Source organism: Macaca thibetana, chromosome 4 (assembly GCF_024542745.1).
Source record: "Macaca thibetana thibetana isolate TM-01 chromosome 4, ASM2454274v1, whole genome shotgun sequence".
Taxonomy (NCBI): domain Eukaryota; kingdom Metazoa; phylum Chordata; class Mammalia; order Primates; family Cercopithecidae; genus Macaca; species Macaca thibetana.
The window spans coordinates 72,346,947-72,366,305 of NC_065581.1; the positions used below are offsets into that span (position 1 = coordinate 72,346,947).

A 19,359-nucleotide genomic window follows, 5' to 3' on the forward strand; every position below is an offset into this window, starting at 1 on the left:
TTTCTGGGTTCTTTTTATTAAAGCATTTGTGGTCTCCTGTGGAACCAAATGTTTCACATCATTGATGAATAGAGCATAGAGGTCATGTTCATCATGCTTCTCATTAACTTATCCTAGAGAAGACTGGGCTTCCTGTACTGCTTTCGTGCTAAGTCAAAACCAAACCTGAAAGCTGCTACCAATAGGAAAAGTTCCTACTAAATACCAGCTGTCTACCCCACCATCAAGGCCTAGAAGTGGTATCTGAGTTCTAAAGGTGTAGACACCTTTAGATGTCTTGAGTTTGTAGAAAGTGCTACGGGAGTCAAGGCTACCCTCATGGTTACAGAAAAGCTGCCTCATAACTAAGATTTTAATTTTAAGATTTAAAACAATTTGCTGAGATTCTTAAATCTCTTTTTAATCAGTTAAAACTCCTTTTCTGGACTTCTTTTTATGAATATGATACAGTAAGAAATTTTCTGAAAATTAAAATTTCAAAGACTCCCCTAGAGTCCCACCATTTTATTTCAAAGACCTTGAGATTGATCTGATGTTGGGTGGTCCACTGACATTAGCTTTGCAGCTTTCCACAAGATACATGATTCATTACCAGCCTTGCAAACTGGATTTTGAAGGGTTCTTAATTAATAGGCAACCATGTGACATCATTTCCAACATCATTATAGCCTGCCCAAGAAAACTTACTCTATCTCCTGGAGGTCCCATTGGTCCTGGTGGGCCAGGTAACCCTGGAGTTCCCTGCACAGAAGGAAACAAACAAGTGAAACATTATAATATACTTCCTGTGTGGGAGAGAATCCTTGCTCTTTTCCAAAATGTTTTTTTAATTCCAGAGACTCTGAAAAGAAACTGGAGAACAGAGTCAAGCACATTGCCAAGCATACAGGAGATGCTCAGTCAACGAGCAGATACCTGAATTGAACAGCACCAACTTGAAGGCTAAGACCAGGATATGAAATGGAAATGAGGTGAAACACATATCCAGGCTTCCGCTTTGCTACTTAACCTGGGTTCACCTTTTGAGGCACTACAAAGGGAAATTTTCAAATAACGCATGACAGGGGGAAGAAAAGGCAACTTAGAGACCAACTCACTGTTCGGCCTGGAAGTCCTGGCTCTCCAGCATCACCTTTCATCCCTTGGCGACCCTAGAGTGAGCAATGGGAAAACAGTTCTCAGGCATTTCACAGAGATTAAGTTAAAAAGGAAGACATGAGTCACTTACAAAATCTTCATCACTTCATAAATCCAGAATGAGCACAGAAGGGTATTTTTGAAAGGAGATGAATAAACCTTTTTTGAATTAGTGCTCATTTTTTAAACTACAAGTGCTGTGTTATAATTTCTACTTACAATGTTATGGGATAATTTTATATAATTATGGGATATTATACTTGCCATAAAAGAATACAGTTTAACATAGGCGATATCTACATTACTTATAAGAAAATGTTTAATGAAGTCAAATAAGTAGCAGTAATTTTTTCTACACAGTTTTATATTATTACATAGTCTATTTACATATCTAAAATAACAGTCATCATAGTGACTACTATCTTGGTGACTAACCTTGTTGAACTATCTGAGAAAACATTTGATTTGGCAAAATGTAGAAAAGATTCATTTAACTAAATGTTTATCCACCATTCTTATTTAATGCAGAAAGGCTTTATGCTTACTTGCTCTCCCGGAATAGAGAGTCCATTGGGTCCCTGAGGGCCTGGAGGACCCTGGGGGCCTGGAGGACCTATGTCTCCACGAGGACCAGGGGGCCCCTAAAATACACAAGAGAGAGACAACCACAAATAATGTAATACTTTTTCAGTGCTGACATTTAGTCAGACACTTGTCATCATAGCTCTAAGACATCAATCATATAATCTTTGTAAACATTTCAGAAATCTACATCTATGAATGTATTTATTAATGTAATTTCCTTCTTCCCTTTACTATTGAAAAGTGCAATAAATTCACAAAAGCACTTCCTTTCCATAAAAGTCCTATTAGAAACAGATTTTTTAAATAAAACACATTGCATATAAAACATTCATATATTAATTTTCATAGACTTATATGAGATTAAAAGCTCAAGTCTCACTGGATTTGATTTATTTTAAGCTAGTCCTCATTTCTCTTAGACTTCAGCTTATTTCTGGGACTAAAGGATATATAAATCAAGCAAGGAAAGAAAAGATGCCCATGGATGAGGTGCCCTGTGCTGGAGCTCTTTTGCGATCTGTCTAGGTGGAAAAGGCACAACCTTGGCGTCAGGCCTGGGTTAGCATTCTAATCTTGCCCTTTCCTAATGGGGTTATTTTATCATTAATTATATTATGACCAAAAACTACATATTGTCTTCATAAAATATTCCCCTGAGAAGCTTGAGTTGTCTTACAGAAAACCAGTGTGGAGCTGGCAGAAGGGGCAAGTGACCCCTTGTGAGCACTCAGCATTTTCTTTTCTGAGACTGGTGAAAAAAGAAGCAGCAGAACTACTCCCAGCAGGCTCCAGCTCTCTAGAGGGTCTCTGCTCCCTGTGGGGTGTGGTTACCCCATCTGCTTCCCCATGTTCTGGCCAAGCCCTTAAAGATCTTCTGCAGCTTCCCCATGTGTAATTGTTACACCTATGACATGCATCCTATGCATTTCTTTCTCTGGCTTGTCTAATCCATCATTATGATATCCAGAGATAAGACAGAGGTAATTACATTACCTGAGGCACACTAAACCTGAGCTGACTTGCTCAAGATCACATCCCCGCTTTGTGAAAATTTGAACAATCAGATTTCAGCATATAGATGAAAATTTAAATGCACTCTAAAATATACTTACAACTGCCCCACTGATACCTCTTTCACCTCTGGGACCTTTAGCACCAGGCCCTCCCTAAAATACATAGAGCACATATTAGTGTGAACATAGGAAAGCAGGAAGAAGTTGATACATAAAAAGTGCTTCAAGAAAAAGTGCAATCTCCAGACAATATTCTACAGTTGCTTTCAAAATATTGAAGCAAATATTTCATGTCATACAAATATGCAAGGCAAGAGAATTTCAAAACTTTGTACATTCTGAGCATCTTATTTTTTAAATTATATTTCATATTTCAAGTTTTCATTTCAAAATCTGAGGTTTGCTGGGAAAAGCAAACATACTACTTGTATATAATAAAGAGAAAAATGAGCTTTGGATTTATATGAATTACATTCCTCAGAGAAAATGATGGGCAAAAAGAAGAATATCTTCACTCTCTCAGAATATTAGAACATGTACTTAACAGGAATTCAGAAACAACTGAACAAAGAGGAAATAAATATCATAGTGACATCCAAGCATGTTACCTCACAATGACAGGGGGAAAAATCCCAACATCTCAAAAACATCTAAGTCACATCCAGGATATAATTTCATGATTATAAATATAAATCACTGTTACTAGAAAAAAGAATGGTAATTCCAGTGACATTTTGATTCTATATATGAGGAGCTGCTTTGTAATTAACCTAAAATCAGTCTACATTATTTGCTAGGACCCAGGGATAGTAAGTTTTGGTGTTCTGTGAATCCCTGAGCTCTTCCTATGTTAATTACATATTTTCTTAAAAGAAGCCAATGGAGATTAGAGCTATCCTCAAAATTGGCCCAGATCAGATACTGGATTGACTAAATCAAGGGGTTTCACATTGATCAATGAACTCTATCACTGCAGTCTTCAATGTTTTGCCTTGCACTTTCTTGGCCTTCCCTCCCAACCAATGAATAAATCTGGTCACAGTCTTCTCACTCAAGTTATTCCAAACCCAGAGTTTATGATATCACATGTGTTAATTACCCTCTCTCTATGTAATTCTCATGATACATCTGCTACATAAGGTGCACATGTTCTAGGTTCTCAACAAGTTGTTCTTGAGTCAGCCTCTCAACTATGGCTTTGTACCGAACACTTAAGAAGCTTTCAGGAGATGTAAGGAATTTTCAGTCATGTAATTACAGATGGAAATCCAGCTTCACATCTTTAAGAAAAAAGCTCCTGAAGACTAGCCAATATTATCATTCTTGCATGGCTGAAGAAATATGTCAAATGCCAGAATCAAATATTCTTCCTGATTTACTCCATTTCAGATGTCTAAATATACTAAAAAGATGGTCTGCAATTTAGCTTGCTCTATCCTAGAAAACCTGGATGAACTGAAGCATTTTATTGACTCTATACCAGCAAATAGATAATCACTCTAAAGATTTCAAAGGAAAAACCAGAGGAACTATTTCAATTTCCTTACTGCAGGGCCTGGAGGTCCTGGAGGTCCAACGCTGTCCTGTGTACATGTGCAAGAATTTGGAAAAGCAGGGCATTTTGCCTCATCTCTCTGCAATTTTGAAAAAAATATTTGCCTTTAAATTTAGAGGAAAAAAATGCCTTCCCATCCCCACCCCCACTTACATGCACAAGGAAGTCTGTTTCCCAACTTAAAGAAATAATTTTACTTATCATTATGAATAGTCTTATGCTGAAACTTGCTGTGCTCCTTTATGTCTTTATTTTAGGCATTACATTAGGAAACCTCACTGACAAAGAAATGTTTACGTGACCACTGAGACCTCTGGTAATTTAATCCAATTTCCTCTAATCCGGTGTTAGAGACTTGTTGTGTATCTCAAATATCAATTCCCATTTGGGAAAAAAAAAAATCCAGAATTCTGTCCTCTTTCTCCATTAGCCACATTGTTTTGTCCCTCACTTCATTCAGGTCTCTGCTTAAATCTCCCCTTATCACTGAGGGCTACCATCACTGTCTATCCCTTTGCCCTGATTTGTTATGCATCCTAGGACTTTCACTCAATAATATAGTATATATGTCATTGTTAATTCGTTCTCTTCCAGTGCCTTTCACTGGAATACTCACTTTTTACTGGCTTAAAACAAGCACACAGATTGGTGCCCAGCTTATAATAGGTGCTCAATCACTATTTGCTGAATAAACAATGCACACCCTTCCTGTGGATGTATGTGGGTCTTTGCTGGTCAAAAGTTTCAAATCCATCACCAACATTCAACATTGTAACCATTACCACCTACATAGATACTATTAAAGAAAGGCCATCATCTCGAAAAGAAATACTATGGTTATTTCTACCATCTAAAAAACCTTAGTTATCCAGAAAGGTGCTGGCTTGTTCTGTAAAATGCTGATAATTTACAAGCAATAAGAGGGCTTTACAGTAAGTGGGCTTATCAAACACATTAACTCAGCAGGACTTTTCTGTTAGGGAGAATTTCCAGATACAGTCTGTGCATTCCCAGCTTGTGAGGGAGGGTTCACACAGGCACTGGCTTTTCTGTAGTAGCTGGTGAGCACCCACACGTTGCGTGTCTTTTAGCTCCATCCTGAAGATGCAACTGTGGAGTGCTACTTCCTCTCCCAGGCACAAGGGTTCATTCCTGGGAAACTGTTAAAGCCATGACAGAATTCAATTCTGTTTTACTTACCCTAGAGGGAATATCACAGCATCTGTCTCTACTGGTCCACACTGGGCTGCAGACAATGTCAAAACTCTGGATTTGGAACTGCAAACAACCAACAGCAACATCAGCTAAAGATGCATGAAAAACATTTTATATTGGCATTTCCACATTGTAACCATTGCCAACTTCTCACACAGACTCTGTCAAGGGTGTGAGCCATTGAGAGCAATGTGATCCTTACATCATGAGGAAAGAACATAAAAACATATGCCTATGAGAAAGAGATAGAAAAGTGAAACATGTATGTAGATTCCCACTCCTGATTCACTACTTTAGCCAAAATGCAATGTTTGAACATATGCCTATGAGAAAGAGATAGAAAAGTGAAATGTGTATGTGAGATTCCCACTCTTGATTCATTTCTTTGGCTGAAATGCAGTGTTTGAGTTTTGTGTCATTTGTTTGTTGTGTGCTTTCTTTTTTTTTTTTTTTTTTTTTTGAGACAGAGTCCCACTCTATTACCCAGGCTGGAGTACAGTGGTGGGATCCTGGCTCACTGCAACATCTGCCTCCCAGGCTCAAATGCTTTTCGCACCTCAGCCTCCTGAGTAGCTGGGATTACAGGTGTGCACCACCATGCCCAGCTAATTTTTTTGTATTTTTTAATAGAGGCGGGGTTTTACCATGTTGGCCAGGCTTGTCTTGAATTGCCAGACTCAAGTGATCCCCCCGAAGTGCTAGGACTACAGGCGTGAGCCACGGTGCCCAGTCTTGTGTTACTTTTTAAGGGAATATTAATTTCTATAATTAAATGAATTTCAAGCCTACACACATTTAAATCAAATTTGTTTTTTGTTTTTTGTTTTGTTTTGTTTTGAGGTGGAGTCTCACTGTTGCCCAGGTTGGAGTACAGTGGTGTGATCTTGGCTCACTGCAACCTCTGCCTCCTGGGTTCAAGAGATTCTCCTGCCTCAGCCTCCCAATTAGCTGGCATTACATATAGCTCCCACCACCACGCCTGGCTAATTTTTGTTTATTTAGTAGAGATGGGGTCTTACCATGTTGGCCAAGCTAGTCTCAAACTCCTGACCTCAAATGATCCACCCGCCTCGGCCTCCCAAAGTGCTGGGACTACAGGCATGAGCCACCACACCCAGCCTAAATCAAGCTTTAAGAGCCCACCCTTATAGAAAAGTAACATTAAAGTAAATTAAAGAAACAATTCTTCACTTATTCTACAATTGATGCTCTTCTTTTTAGAAATTATTACCAAGGGGTTGACCAATAACTTTTTTGATATCCTCAACTATTTCAAGATAGCATATATCTTATATCTTTCTATAGTTGAAAAATAAACTACTTTTGATAAAAAGTAAAAAGTTGTTTAGACAATGTTATTCTTTTAAAAACGTGATGTAATTGTTATACTTAAATGTCAGATTCAATATTCAACAGAAGGTTTGGATTTTAATCAAAATTATATTACATTTGAACTAATTGTTTCTATATTGTGGAATAAAAATTTTCCTTTTGAATCTAGAAGAAAATCCTGTCCATGAAAGAAAGCTAAATTAAATAAATAAAGCCATTTTAAAAATAATAATTATAGAAGCCAAACAGGTTAGCTTTGCTTTTAGGACAATAGGTCTATTGACTTTGATTGATTGATTGATTGATTGATTGATTGAGACAGGGTCTCGGTCTGTCACCCAGGCTGGAGTGTAGTGATGCCATCATAGTTCTCTGCAGTTGCAAATTCCTGGGCTCTAGCAATCTTCCCACCTCAGCCTCCCAAGTTGCTAGGAATACAGGCACATGCCACCACATTCAGCTGATTTTTTTTTCCTTTTTATAGAGACAGGGTCTCACTATGTTGCCTAGGCTAATCTTGAACTCCTGGCCTTAAGTGATTCTCCTTCCTTGGCCTCTGAAAATGCTGGGATTATAGGCATGAGCAATGGTGCCTGGCTTTGAATGACATTTAATATGAATTTAATTAGCTTGGTATGATGACAACTTTAGATTTAAATTTTCCCTACTAGATAGCATTGTAAATGGGGTTGTCACGCTCTGCCTCAAACCTGAGATGGTGAAAGTTGTGAGTAATGGGGTCAGCTGGCTGCCCTACTCCACTGATCCTTTTGAGACAGACAGCCGAATGGCTCCTCTGTGAGCAAATGCGGGCTCTGGTGAAAGTTGCAACTAGTGTCCCCAAATGCTTAATATCCTGACTGCACAAATCTATATTAACAATTATTGCTGAAGAACAAAACAGGAATGATTTTCTATTTCACTGGGTATGCTGGCAACTCTTTGTGTGGTATTCTCCAATTTGATCCTGTTTCGAGATGACTGCATGGTGTTTCCTGGTGCCTTGACATCTTATTTTGTTTCTAGTAAGTAGTTAAAGCACATTATTATGTTCTGTGGACATATTTCCTCAATGTACTTCTTCCAATGTTTTGATCTGACCAAGAAATTTGACAACTTAAAACTCACTGAGAAAAACAGAATAAAATAAAACTCATGGAGTTGTTTAGAAAATGCCATTTCAATCTCAACACAAGGTACCAAGAAAAGTAAAAATGTGTTACTCACTGCGGCTGATTTCCTTTCCCCTTTAAGGAGTTTTCCAAGAATTTCATAACCATCAGTTGTTATATTTCCAGCTTCCTTGATGTCTTTTTCTATAATTTCATAGCAGTCAATGTAAGTCTTAACACTTTTTGGGGTCACCACAATATGAACCTAAAAAGATAATTTGTTTCCATTATAAAATTTCTACACTAAAAAATTAGCTGACTCTGCATAGTTCAGATCAGATTTTTTTTTAAGTTTTTTAAGCTATTTTCATCCTAATTCAAAAGTCTTACTCTAAAAATCCAAGAACAGTTGGCAATGTCAATGAAATAATTCACTGATAATATGAAACTAGACAAGCCACTTAACCTCTGGTCTCAGTTTCCTACATGCACATATACATGCATAATTTCTTGTTTTCTCATTATCTACTCTTACTGAGATGACCAGAGAGGATGTAGTAGATGAAATGACTTTGTAAGCTATAAAGAGCTATTCAAATAGAGGTTAATAAATCATGTATATATTATTATATTCACTACAAGGAAATTTCAGATGTCTTCCACTAATTTTGCTAAATTCATCTTTCAGTTTGTTGTTCCCCAATCTCAGGCAGAAATAATCTGCATACCATACAGATATCTCATACAGTAAAGAAGTAGCACATGTCTTCTATAGGGATTCAACTCTGGACATCAACAGAATTAAGGATTCAATTTCCTTTTAAGGAAAGAAGTTTATATTGATTTATTTTTCGTTTGCTACTGAAGACACACAGAATGTTAAAAACTCTATTAGTATAATTAACAAAATGTTTGTATTTCAACAATGTAAAGAATGGTCCTGGGTAATCCCTGTCTGTATAGTTATGCTCAGAGTTTCTACTTATCACAGCACAAATACTCAAGTAAGCCCTTGATGATGACTTTGAAAAGTTTGGCAGCAAATTAAAAGGAACAGAAATTCCCTTAAATGTTCTCAGTCGATAAGCATAAGAATAATTTCTAAAGTATTTTTTAAACTAAATATTTTTCCCACATGGAATCAGCACCAAAACATAAGTTTACTGCATCTGTGATAAATATAAATTACATATTGCTTTTATATAAAAGTAATACATAGGTTACTAAAAATAAAGTTTAAATGCCCCCAGGACAATCAACTAATACTGAACTCAAGAAGAAAACTATACTAGGATATTTTTTTATCTAATAAGAACTAAAACTTTTTGGCTCATATATGAACAACCACAGATGCAAACATTGAAAAGGCATGTGAAAAACCGCAATATCCAGAAAAATTATTTCAACATTTTTAATTCATGACAAAATTATTTCAGTAACACTCATTGAATGCTAGCCATAGAGAAACACATTCTAGAAGTACATTTTGCTATAATTTATTCAGTGTGTTTTACTGCAGTTTAAATGCATTTCAGATTTGGCCCTTTACCTGTAGATCATTGTGCCAAGTATGTAGAGTAACCAACCTATTTCCTAAATGATGTGTTGTTGATCCTAGACCAGTAGAAAAAAATAGGGAGCCTCTTGTCACTCGTCTCCCTTCCCAGACTCTGCCATTCTAGCTTTCTTTCTTATTATAAATGTCTCAAGTGAATCCATGTCATCTTTTAACCATAGAAGGGAGACACAACAAAAGCTTTTCAAGAGAATCCCCAAGAAGGGATAACTGTCCGTCTTTCCTTAAACTATTTTAGTTGATCCCTCTCCTCAAAGGTCCCTCTCCCCGTCACTGTCACTGATTTCCTGTTCTTGAAATATTGCTCATTCTCATCCCAGGTTTGAAAAACTTCAATTCAGGAATTAGATGGAAAGTGAAAGAAGAGTGCTTGAATCCTTGGCTCGGTAAAAAAATGTGAACAGCTGAGAGTGACTGAAGGTGGTACTTGAATTGATGGGATAAATGAGAGTGGGCCAATGGGGTGGGGGTATTTTATACTTGGCAATTTGCAAGATGCTAGATCTTAGATTAAATTGGTTCGGCACATACACACACACACAATGGTAACTGTAGAGGTAATAGATATGTTAATTAGCTTGATTGTGGAGATTATTTCACAATGTGTGTGTATATCAGAACACCTCATTGTACACCTTAAGTATATGCAATTTTTCTATATGACATCTCAATAAAGCTGTTTAAAAAGTAAGAATTGGGGGGGGGCGGCGGAGCAAGATGGCCGAATAGGAACAGCTCCAGTCTCCAACTCCCAGCGCGAGCGACACAGAAGACCGGTGATTTCTGCATTTTCAACTGAGGTACTGGGTTCATCTCACTGGGGAGTGCCGGAGGATCGGTGCTGGTCAGCTGCTGCAGCCCGACCAGCGAGAGCTGAAGCAGGGCGAGGCATTGCCTCACCTGGGAAGCGCAAGGGGGAAGGGAATCCCTTTTCCTAGCCAGGGGAACTGAGACACACAACACCTGGAAAATCGGGTAACTCCCACCCCAATACTGCGCTTTAAGCAAACAGGCACACCAGGAGATCATATCCCACACCTGGCCGGGAGGGTCCCACACCCACGGAGCCTCCCTCATTGCTAGCACAGCAGTCTGTGATCTACCGGCAAGGCAGCAGTGAGGCTGGGGGAGGGGCGCCCGCCATTGCTGAGGCTTAAGTAGGTAAACAAAGCTGCTGGGAAGCTCGAACTGGGTGGAGCTCACAGCAGCTCAAGGAAACCTGCCTGGCTCTGTAGACTCCACCTCTGGGGACAAGGCAATAACAAACGCAGCCCAAACCTCTGCAGACGCAAACGACTCTGTCTGACAGCTTTGAAGAGAGCAGTGGATCTCCCAACACGGAGGTTGAGATCTGAGAAGGGACAGACTCCCTGCTCAAGTGGGTCCCTGACCCCTGAGTAGCCTAACTGGGAGACATCCCCCACTAGGGGCAGTCTGACACCCCACACCTCACAGGGTGGAGTACACCCCTGAGAGGAAGCTTCCAAAGCAAGAATCAGACAGGTACACTCGCTGTTCAGAAATATTCTATCTTCTGCAGCCTCTGCTGCTGATACCCAGGCAAACAGGGTCTGGAGTGGACCTCAAGCAATCTCCAACAGACCTACAGCTGAGGGTCCTGACTGTTAGAAGGAAAACTATCAAACAGGAAGGACACCTACACCAAAACCCCATCAGTACATCACCATCATCAAAGACCAGAGGCAGATAAAACCACAAAGATGGGGAAAAAGCAGGGCAGAAAAGCTGGAAATTCAAAAAATAAGAGCGCATCTCCCCCAGCAAAGGAGCGCAGCTCATCACCAGCAACGGATCAAAGCTGGACGGAGAATGACTTTGACGAGATGAGAGAAGAAGGCTTCAGTCCATCAAATTTCTCAGAGCTAAAGGAGGAATTACGTACCCAGCGCAAAGAAACTAAAAATCTTGAAAAAAATGTGGAAGAATTGATGGCTAGAGTAATTAATGCAGAGAAGGTCATAAACGAAATGAAAGAGATGAAAACCATGACACGAGAAATACGTGACAAATGCACAAGCTTCAGTAACCGACTCGATCAACTGGAAGAAAGAGTATCAGCGATAGAGGATCAAATGAATGAAATGAAGCGAGAAGAGAAACCAAAAGAAAAAAGAAGAAAAAGAAATGAACAAAGCCTGCAAGAAGTATGGGATTATGTAAAAAGACCAAATCTACGTCTGATTGGGGTGCCTGAAAGTGAGGGGGAAAATGGAACCAAGTTGGAAAACACTCTTCAGGATATCATCCAGGAGAACTTCCCCAACCTAGTAGGGCAGGCCAACATTCAAATCCAGGAAATACAGACAACGCCACAAAGATACTCCTCGAGAAGAGCAACTCCAAGACACATAATTGCCAGATTCACCAAAGTTGAAATGAAGGAAAAAATCTTAAGGGCAGCCAGAGAGAAAGGTCGGGTTACCCACAAAGGGAAGCCCATCAGACTAACAGCAGATCTCTCGGCAGAAACTCTCCAAGCCAGAAGAGAGTGGGGGCCAATATTCAACATTCTTAAAGAAAAGAATTTTCAACCCAGAATTTCATATCCAGCCAAACTAAGTTTCATAAGTGAAGGAGAAATAAAATCCTTTACAGATAAGCAAATGCTTAGAGATTTTGTCACCACTAGGCCTGCCTTACAAGAGACCCTGAAGGAAGCACTAAACATGGAAAGGAACAACCGGTACCAGCCATTGCAAAAACATGCCAAAATGTAAAGACCATCGAGGCTAGGAAGAAACTGCATCAACTAACGAGCAAAATAACCAGTTAATATCATAATGGCAGGATCAAGTTCACACATAACAATCTTAACCTTAAATGTAAATGGACTAAATGCTCCAATTAAAAGACACAGACTGGCAAACTGGATAAAGAGTCAAGACCCATCAGTCTGCTGTATTCAGGAGACCCATCTCACACGCAGAGACATACATAGGCTCAAAATAAAGGGATGGAGGAAGATTTACCAAGCAAATGGAGAACAAAAAAAAGCAGGGGTTGCAATACTAGTCTCTGATAAAACAGACTTTAAACCATCAAAGATCAAAAGAGACAAAGAAGGCCATTACATAATGGTAAAGGGATCAATTCAAAAGGAAGAGCTAACTATCCTAAATATATATGCACCCAATACAGGAGCACCCAGATTCATAAAGCAAGTCCTTAGAGACTTACAAAGAGACTTAGACTCCCATACAATAATAATGGGAGACTTCAACACTCTACTGTCAACATTAGACAGATCAACGAGACAGAAAGTTAACAAGGATATCCAGGATTTGAACTCATCTCTGCAGCAAGCAGACCTAATAGACATCTATAGAACTCTCCACCCCAAATCAACAGAATATACATTCTTCTCAGCACCACATCGTACTTACTCCAAAATCGACCACGTAATTGGAAGTAAAGCACTCCTCAGCAAATGTACAAGAACAGAAATTATAACAAACTGTCTCTCAGACCACAGTGCAATCAAACTAGAACTCAGGACTAAGAAACTCAATCAAAACCGCTCAACTACATGGAAACTGAACAACCTGCTCCTGAATGACTACTGGGTACATAACGAAATGAAGGCAGAAATAAAGATGTTCTTTGAAACCAGTGAGAACAAAGATATAACATACCAGAATCTCTGGGACACATTTAAAGCAGTGTGTTGAGGGGAAATTTATAGCACTAAATGCCCACAAGAGAAAGCAGGAAAGATCTAAAATTGACACTCTAACATCGCAATTAAAAGAACTAGAGAAGCAAGAGCAAACACATTCGAAAGCTAGCAGAAGGCAAGAAGTAACTAAGATCAGAGCAGAACTGAAGGAGATAGAGACACAAAAAACTCTCCAAAAAATCAATGAATCCAGGAGTTGGTTTTTTGAAAACAAAATTGACAGACCGCTAGCAAGACTAATAAAGAAGAAAAGAGAGAGGAATCAAATTGACGCAATTAAAAATGATAAAGGGGATATCACCACCGACCCCATAGAAATACAAACTACCATCAGAGAATACTATAAACACCTCTACGCAAATAAACTGGAAAATCTAGAAGAAATGGATAATTTCCTGGACACTTACACCCTTCCAAGACTAAACCAGGAAGAAGTTGAATCCCTGAATAGACCAATAGCAGGCTCTGAAATTGAGGGAATAATTAATAGCCTACCAACCAAAAAAAGTCCAGGACCAGATGGATTCACAGCTGAATTCTACCAGAGGTACAAGGAAGAGTTGGTACCATTCCTTCTGAAACTATTCCAATCAATAGAAAAAGAGGGAATCCTCCCTAACTCATTTTATGAGGCCAACATCATCCTGATACCAAAGCCTGGCAGAGACACAAACAAAAAAAGAGAATTTTAGACCAATATCCCTGATGAACATCGATGCAAAAATCCTCAATAAAATACTGGCAAACCGGATTCAGCAACACATCAAAAAGCTTATCCACCATGATCAAGTGGGCTTCATCCCTGGGATGCAACGCTGGTTCAACATTCGCAAATCAATAAACATAATCCAGCATATAAACAGAACCAAAGACAAGAACCACATGATTATCTCAATAGATGCAGAAAAGGCTTTTGACAAAATTCAACAGCCCTTCATGCTAAAAACGCTCAATAAATTTGGTATCGATGGAACGTACCTCAAAATAATAAGAGCTATTTATGACAAACCCATAGCCAATATCATACTGAATGGGCAAAAACTGGAAAAATTCCCTTTGAAAACTGGCACAAGACAGGGATGCCCTCTCTCACCACTCCTATTCAACATAGTGTTGGAAGTTCTGGCTAGGGCAATCAGGCAAGAGAAAGAAATCAAGGGTATTCAGTTAGGAAAAGAAGAAGTCAAATTGTCCCTGTTTGCAGATGACATGATTGTATATTTAGAAAACCCCATTGTCTCAGCCCAAAATCTCCTTAAGCTGGTAAGCAACTTCAGCAGTCTCAGGATACAAAATTAATGTGCAAAAATCACAAGCATTCTTATACACCAGTAACAGACAAACAGAGAGCCAAATCAGGAATGAACTTCCATTCACAATTGCTTCAAAGAGAATAAAATACCTAGGAATCCAACTGACAAGGGATGTAAAGGACCTCTTCAAGGAGAACTACAAACCACTGCTCAGTGAAATAAAAGAGGACACAAACAAATGGAAGAACATACCATGCCCATGGATAGGAAGAATCAATATCGTGAAAATGGCCATACTGCCCAAGGTAATTTATAGATTCAATGCCATCCCCATCAAGCTACGAATGACTTTCTTCACAGAATTGGAAAAAACTGCTTTAAAGTTCATATGGAACCAAAAAAGAGCCCGCATCTCCAAGACAATCCTAAGTCAAAAGAACAAAGCTGGAGGCATCACGCTACCTGACTTCAAACTATACTACAAGGCTACAGTAACCAAAACAGCATGGTACTGGTACCAAAACAGAGATATAGACCAATGGAACAGAACCGAGTCCTCAGAAATAATTCCACTAATATACAGCCATCTGATCTTTGAAAAACCTGAGAGAAACAAGAAATGGGGAAAGGATTCCCTATTTAATAAATGGTGCTGGGAAAATTGGCTAGCCATCAGTAGAAAGCTGAAACTGGATCCTTTCCTTACTCCTTATACGAAAATTAATTCAAGATGGATTAGAGACTTAAATGTTAGACCTAATACCATAAAAATCCTAGAGGAAAACCTAGGTAGTACCATTCAGGACATAGGCATGGGCAAAGACTTCATGTCTAAAACACCAAAAGCAACGGCAGCAAAAGCCAAAATTGACAAATGGGATCTCATTAAACTAAAGAGCTTCTGCACAGCAAAAGAAACTACCATCAGAGTGAACAGGCAACCTACAGAATGGGAGAAAATTTTTGCAATCTACTCATCTGACAAAGGGCTAATATCCAGAACCTACAAAGAACTCAAACAAATTTACAAGAAAAAAACAAACAACCCCATCAAAAAGTGGGCAAAGGATATGAACAGACATTTCTCAAAAGAAGACATTCATACAGCCAACAGACACATGAAAAAATGCTCATCATCACTGGCCATCAGAGAAATGCAAATCAAAACCACAATGAGATACCATCTCACACCAGTTAGAATGGCGATCATTCAAAAGTCAGGAAACAACAGGTGCTGGAGAGGATGTGGAGAAATAGGAACACTTTTACACTGTTGGTGGGATTGTAAACTAGTTCAACCATTATGGAAAACAGTATGGCGATTCCTCAAGGATCTAGAACTAGATGTACCATATGACCCAGCCATCCCATTACTGGGTATATACCCAAAGGATTATAAATTATCTGCTATAAAGACACATGCACACGTATGTTTATTGCAGCACTATTCACAATAGCAAAGACTTGGAATCAACCCAAATGTCCATCAGTGACAGATTGGATTAAGAAAATGTGGCACATATACACCATGGAATACTATGCAGCCATCAAAAAGGATGAGTTTGTGTCCTTTGTAGGGACATGGATGCAGCTGGAAACCATCATTCTTAGCAAACTATCACAAGAACAGAAAACCAAACACCGCATGTTCTCACTCATAGGTGGGAACTGAACAATGAGATCACTTGGACTCAGGAAGGGGAACATCACACACCGGGGCCTATCATGTTGAGGGGGGAGGGGGGACGGATTGCATTGGGAGTTATACCTGATGTAAATGACGAGTTGATGGGTGCAGCACACCAACATGGCACAAGTATACATATGTAACAAACCTGCACGTTATGCACATGTACCCTACAACTTAAAGTATAATAATAATAAATAAATTTTTAAAAAAAAAGAAAGAATGGGTTTAAGGAATGGAGGACAAAAGAGAGCACAGTGGGAAAAAAGGAGAAACTAAAAGAGAGATTATTAAAATAAAAAACAAAGAAGAAGGTAGACAGTTTGGAAAGAAAAGGCAGAGCTTTTGAGGAGAAAAAAATAGGCATTATATAAAACCCAAGAATGCAAATATCTTTCTTGGGGAAGCAAATGGTATAAAGAAGAGAATGTCAAAAAAAATTGTCTTGATTTGTAATCATTAATGACTATCACTACAGACCTCTAAAAAATATTGCCTTTCAAAAAATTCAAATAAAATGAAGCATTCCATGACAGTTGGAAATTTTAAAATAATAGTTACCAAATGGTTATCAGTGGTTTAGCAGATGATCAGATTCTCAATATCTTCAGTGGTTATGAAAGGAAAAATAAAAATAGTCCTTTTTAGCAAGTTACTCAAATATAAGTTTCACTGAGCCAAAAAAGTTCATAAGAACTTTGCCAGATTCAACATCTAAGATCAGATAAGGATCAGTTGAAGCCAGTAACACTTGCCAAACTAGAATTCGCTTTTCCGATGAGGCATTTATTTTACTTCACTTCACTATGGAGGTCTGTAAACCTTTAAGCAGATATACCATTGTACTCAGAGATTTTTGTTTTTCCTTTTTTTTTTTTTTTTTTTTTTTTTTTTTTTTTGGTATCACTAATATGTACATTGAAGCTTCCTTGAGCTTGATGAAGACAGTCCTTTAGCATCCTTATCAAAAATCTGATTAATGAATAAGAACAACAATCTGGAAAGAAAGCAAGATTCCTCAGGAGTAGAAACAGTAAGAAATACTGCTAAATCTACTCAAGTAGAAGAAATTTCTTCAATTTTCACTTGAGAATCAGCTTGAACTGGAAACATCTGTCTTTTATGTATAAAGGCTAATCTTTCTACACGCCACACTGAAGAAATTTTAAAGCATTTGTGCAACAACTGGTATTCCTGCTAACATAATCCAATGGATGAAAAAATATCATTAAAAAGTGAATTCCTACACATAAAGGGGAAAAACACATACTGTGGCCTATCAGAGGGTGTCAGGTGAAAGGAAGGAGAGGATCAGAAAAAATAACTAATGGGTACTATGCTTAATACCTGGGTACAAAATAATCTGTATGATAAACCCCCATGACTCATGTTTACTCATGTAACAAACCTGCACATCTTGCACACATATCCCTGAACTTAAAACAGAAGTTTTTTTAAAAAGTCCATTCCTAACCTCCATTCCTAACCTAGATCATTCTTTTTATTTCTAACGCTTCCAACTTCAGTATTTTCTAAGTAAGAAGTGCTTATTTGTCAATGAATTGTCCTTCAGAAACCTGAAAAAAAAGTTTCTACTATCTGCTGGATGTTGACATACAGAAAATTGATTAAGATAATCAAGAACAGACAATCCCTAGAATGCATCTTAGAACTTTTAATAAGATTTTCTAGAGAATTATGTTTTTAAAGAATGTGTGTTCACATAAAAATTAATATCATAAACATTTATCTTATTTTGGTAGATACTGATAGTTTTTGGATTGATAAAAATAATTATTATGCATTTCACTGGCATGTTTGTACTTTTCAATAAAATACAAGCAGAAGATATATTATCAACTTTTGCATTTCACTGGCATGTTTGTACTTTTCAATGAAAAGTAAGCAGAAGAAATATTATCAATTAAAAGATCCACTAAAATTAAGCTTTGCAGACTAAATGACACAAAGATTCATAACAAAATGGTAACCAGAAAAGTAGGTGAATAATATTATATATACTATATGATTCAAATTTTAAAAAGAAATAAGCATTAAAAATATATCAAAATGTTAGTAGTTATCTCTTGATTAGTATATTGTTTTATTTTAAATATTATTTGAATTAACCAAATTCTCTAAAATACGTTTTTTTTAAGATTTTATTTTTAAAAGACATAGTTATAATTCTACCAATTTAACATGACATTTTAATAAATAATAAATTTGTTTTATATTTTTTCTAGAAATAAGACTCAAATAATCTGTTTTTACCTTATGAAAACTTCCATAAAATAATGTCTTTACTTCATCTGTGTCAAATGTAACAGTTTGTACCTCGCCTCTTATATCCTTGTTAAAGAATGATAACGTCTTGCTAGAAGCTGTAATCAACATAGTGTTATTAAATCACATGCATTGTATACTTTTTATTTAAAGTATTAGCAAATGATTCTTCGAGAGATTTCTTTAAAAATAATATAATTTCAGTTGTGATAAAATGTAATTAGGATGTTTACTGATGTGTTATACTTGGAAAAGTTCAAACATAAAAGTATATATCAAATAAATATATATATAATGTAAATTCAGAAAGTTTTTTAAAAGAGAAAAGAAAAACATAATCAAAACTAAGTATGCATGCGCCTTAAGATAAAAATTCTTACGGTCTGCAATCACTCCAACTTGTGGTTTGTAGTCTCTGTCTGTGATTTGCCAAATTGCAAAAGGGTCACTGGGAGTTTCCGGGAGAAGTCTGAATAATAATATAATCGTGTATGAAGGAGGGAGTCCATTTGGGTGTAGGTCTCTGTTGGATAAAATGAAAGAAAAAGGAGAGGAAAGAAAAAAATGAAAGGAAGAAAGATTGATTGCTTTAACATCAAGAACAGATACTCTTTTAAATCTCTGCACCAGAATCTCATATGGGTAGTATTAGAGGCTATTTATAACAATCTGGCTCCTTCTGACTTCTCCTTAGAAGGAGAAAAATTTAGGAAGCACATCAAAAGAACAAGCACTAAAGATCCATTATGTAAATTGTAATCGATTATTTCTAAATTGATAAAGTCACAAAAGTCTGGGAAATTACAAAATAGTCTTTTATCCTACTAGTAATAACTAATTTTTTGAGACACAGAGTATTATAAAATTATATGATAATTTTAGAATGATAAACATTATGACTACGGATATCA

At 37.5% G+C, this 19,359-nt stretch overlaps 1 protein-coding gene across 3 annotated transcripts in view; it reads right to left on the reverse strand.

Annotated features, from left to right (window-relative positions):
* The window catches only part of COL12A1 (collagen type XII alpha 1 chain), a 1,021,934-nt gene that overhangs the window by 16,067 nt on the left and 986,508 nt on the right, over window positions 1-19,359 (reverse strand). For all 3 annotated transcript variants that reach the window (XM_050786415.1, XM_050786416.1, XM_050786417.1), the window contains 9 exons: window positions 18,829-18,971; window positions 18,437-18,546; window positions 8,065-8,214; window positions 5,491-5,568; window positions 4,283-4,369; window positions 2,835-2,888; window positions 1,683-1,778; window positions 1,098-1,151; window positions 688-741 (listed from right to left, as the gene is read on the reverse strand). In XM_050786415.1, coding sequence (XP_050642372.1) covers window positions 688-741; window positions 1,098-1,151; window positions 1,683-1,778; window positions 2,835-2,888; window positions 4,283-4,369; window positions 5,491-5,568; window positions 8,065-8,214; window positions 18,437-18,546; window positions 18,829-18,971 — 826 coding nt within the window. The remainder of the gene's footprint in view (window positions 1-687; window positions 742-1,097; window positions 1,152-1,682; window positions 1,779-2,834; window positions 2,889-4,282; window positions 4,370-5,490; window positions 5,569-8,064; window positions 8,215-18,436; window positions 18,547-18,828; window positions 18,972-19,359) is intronic.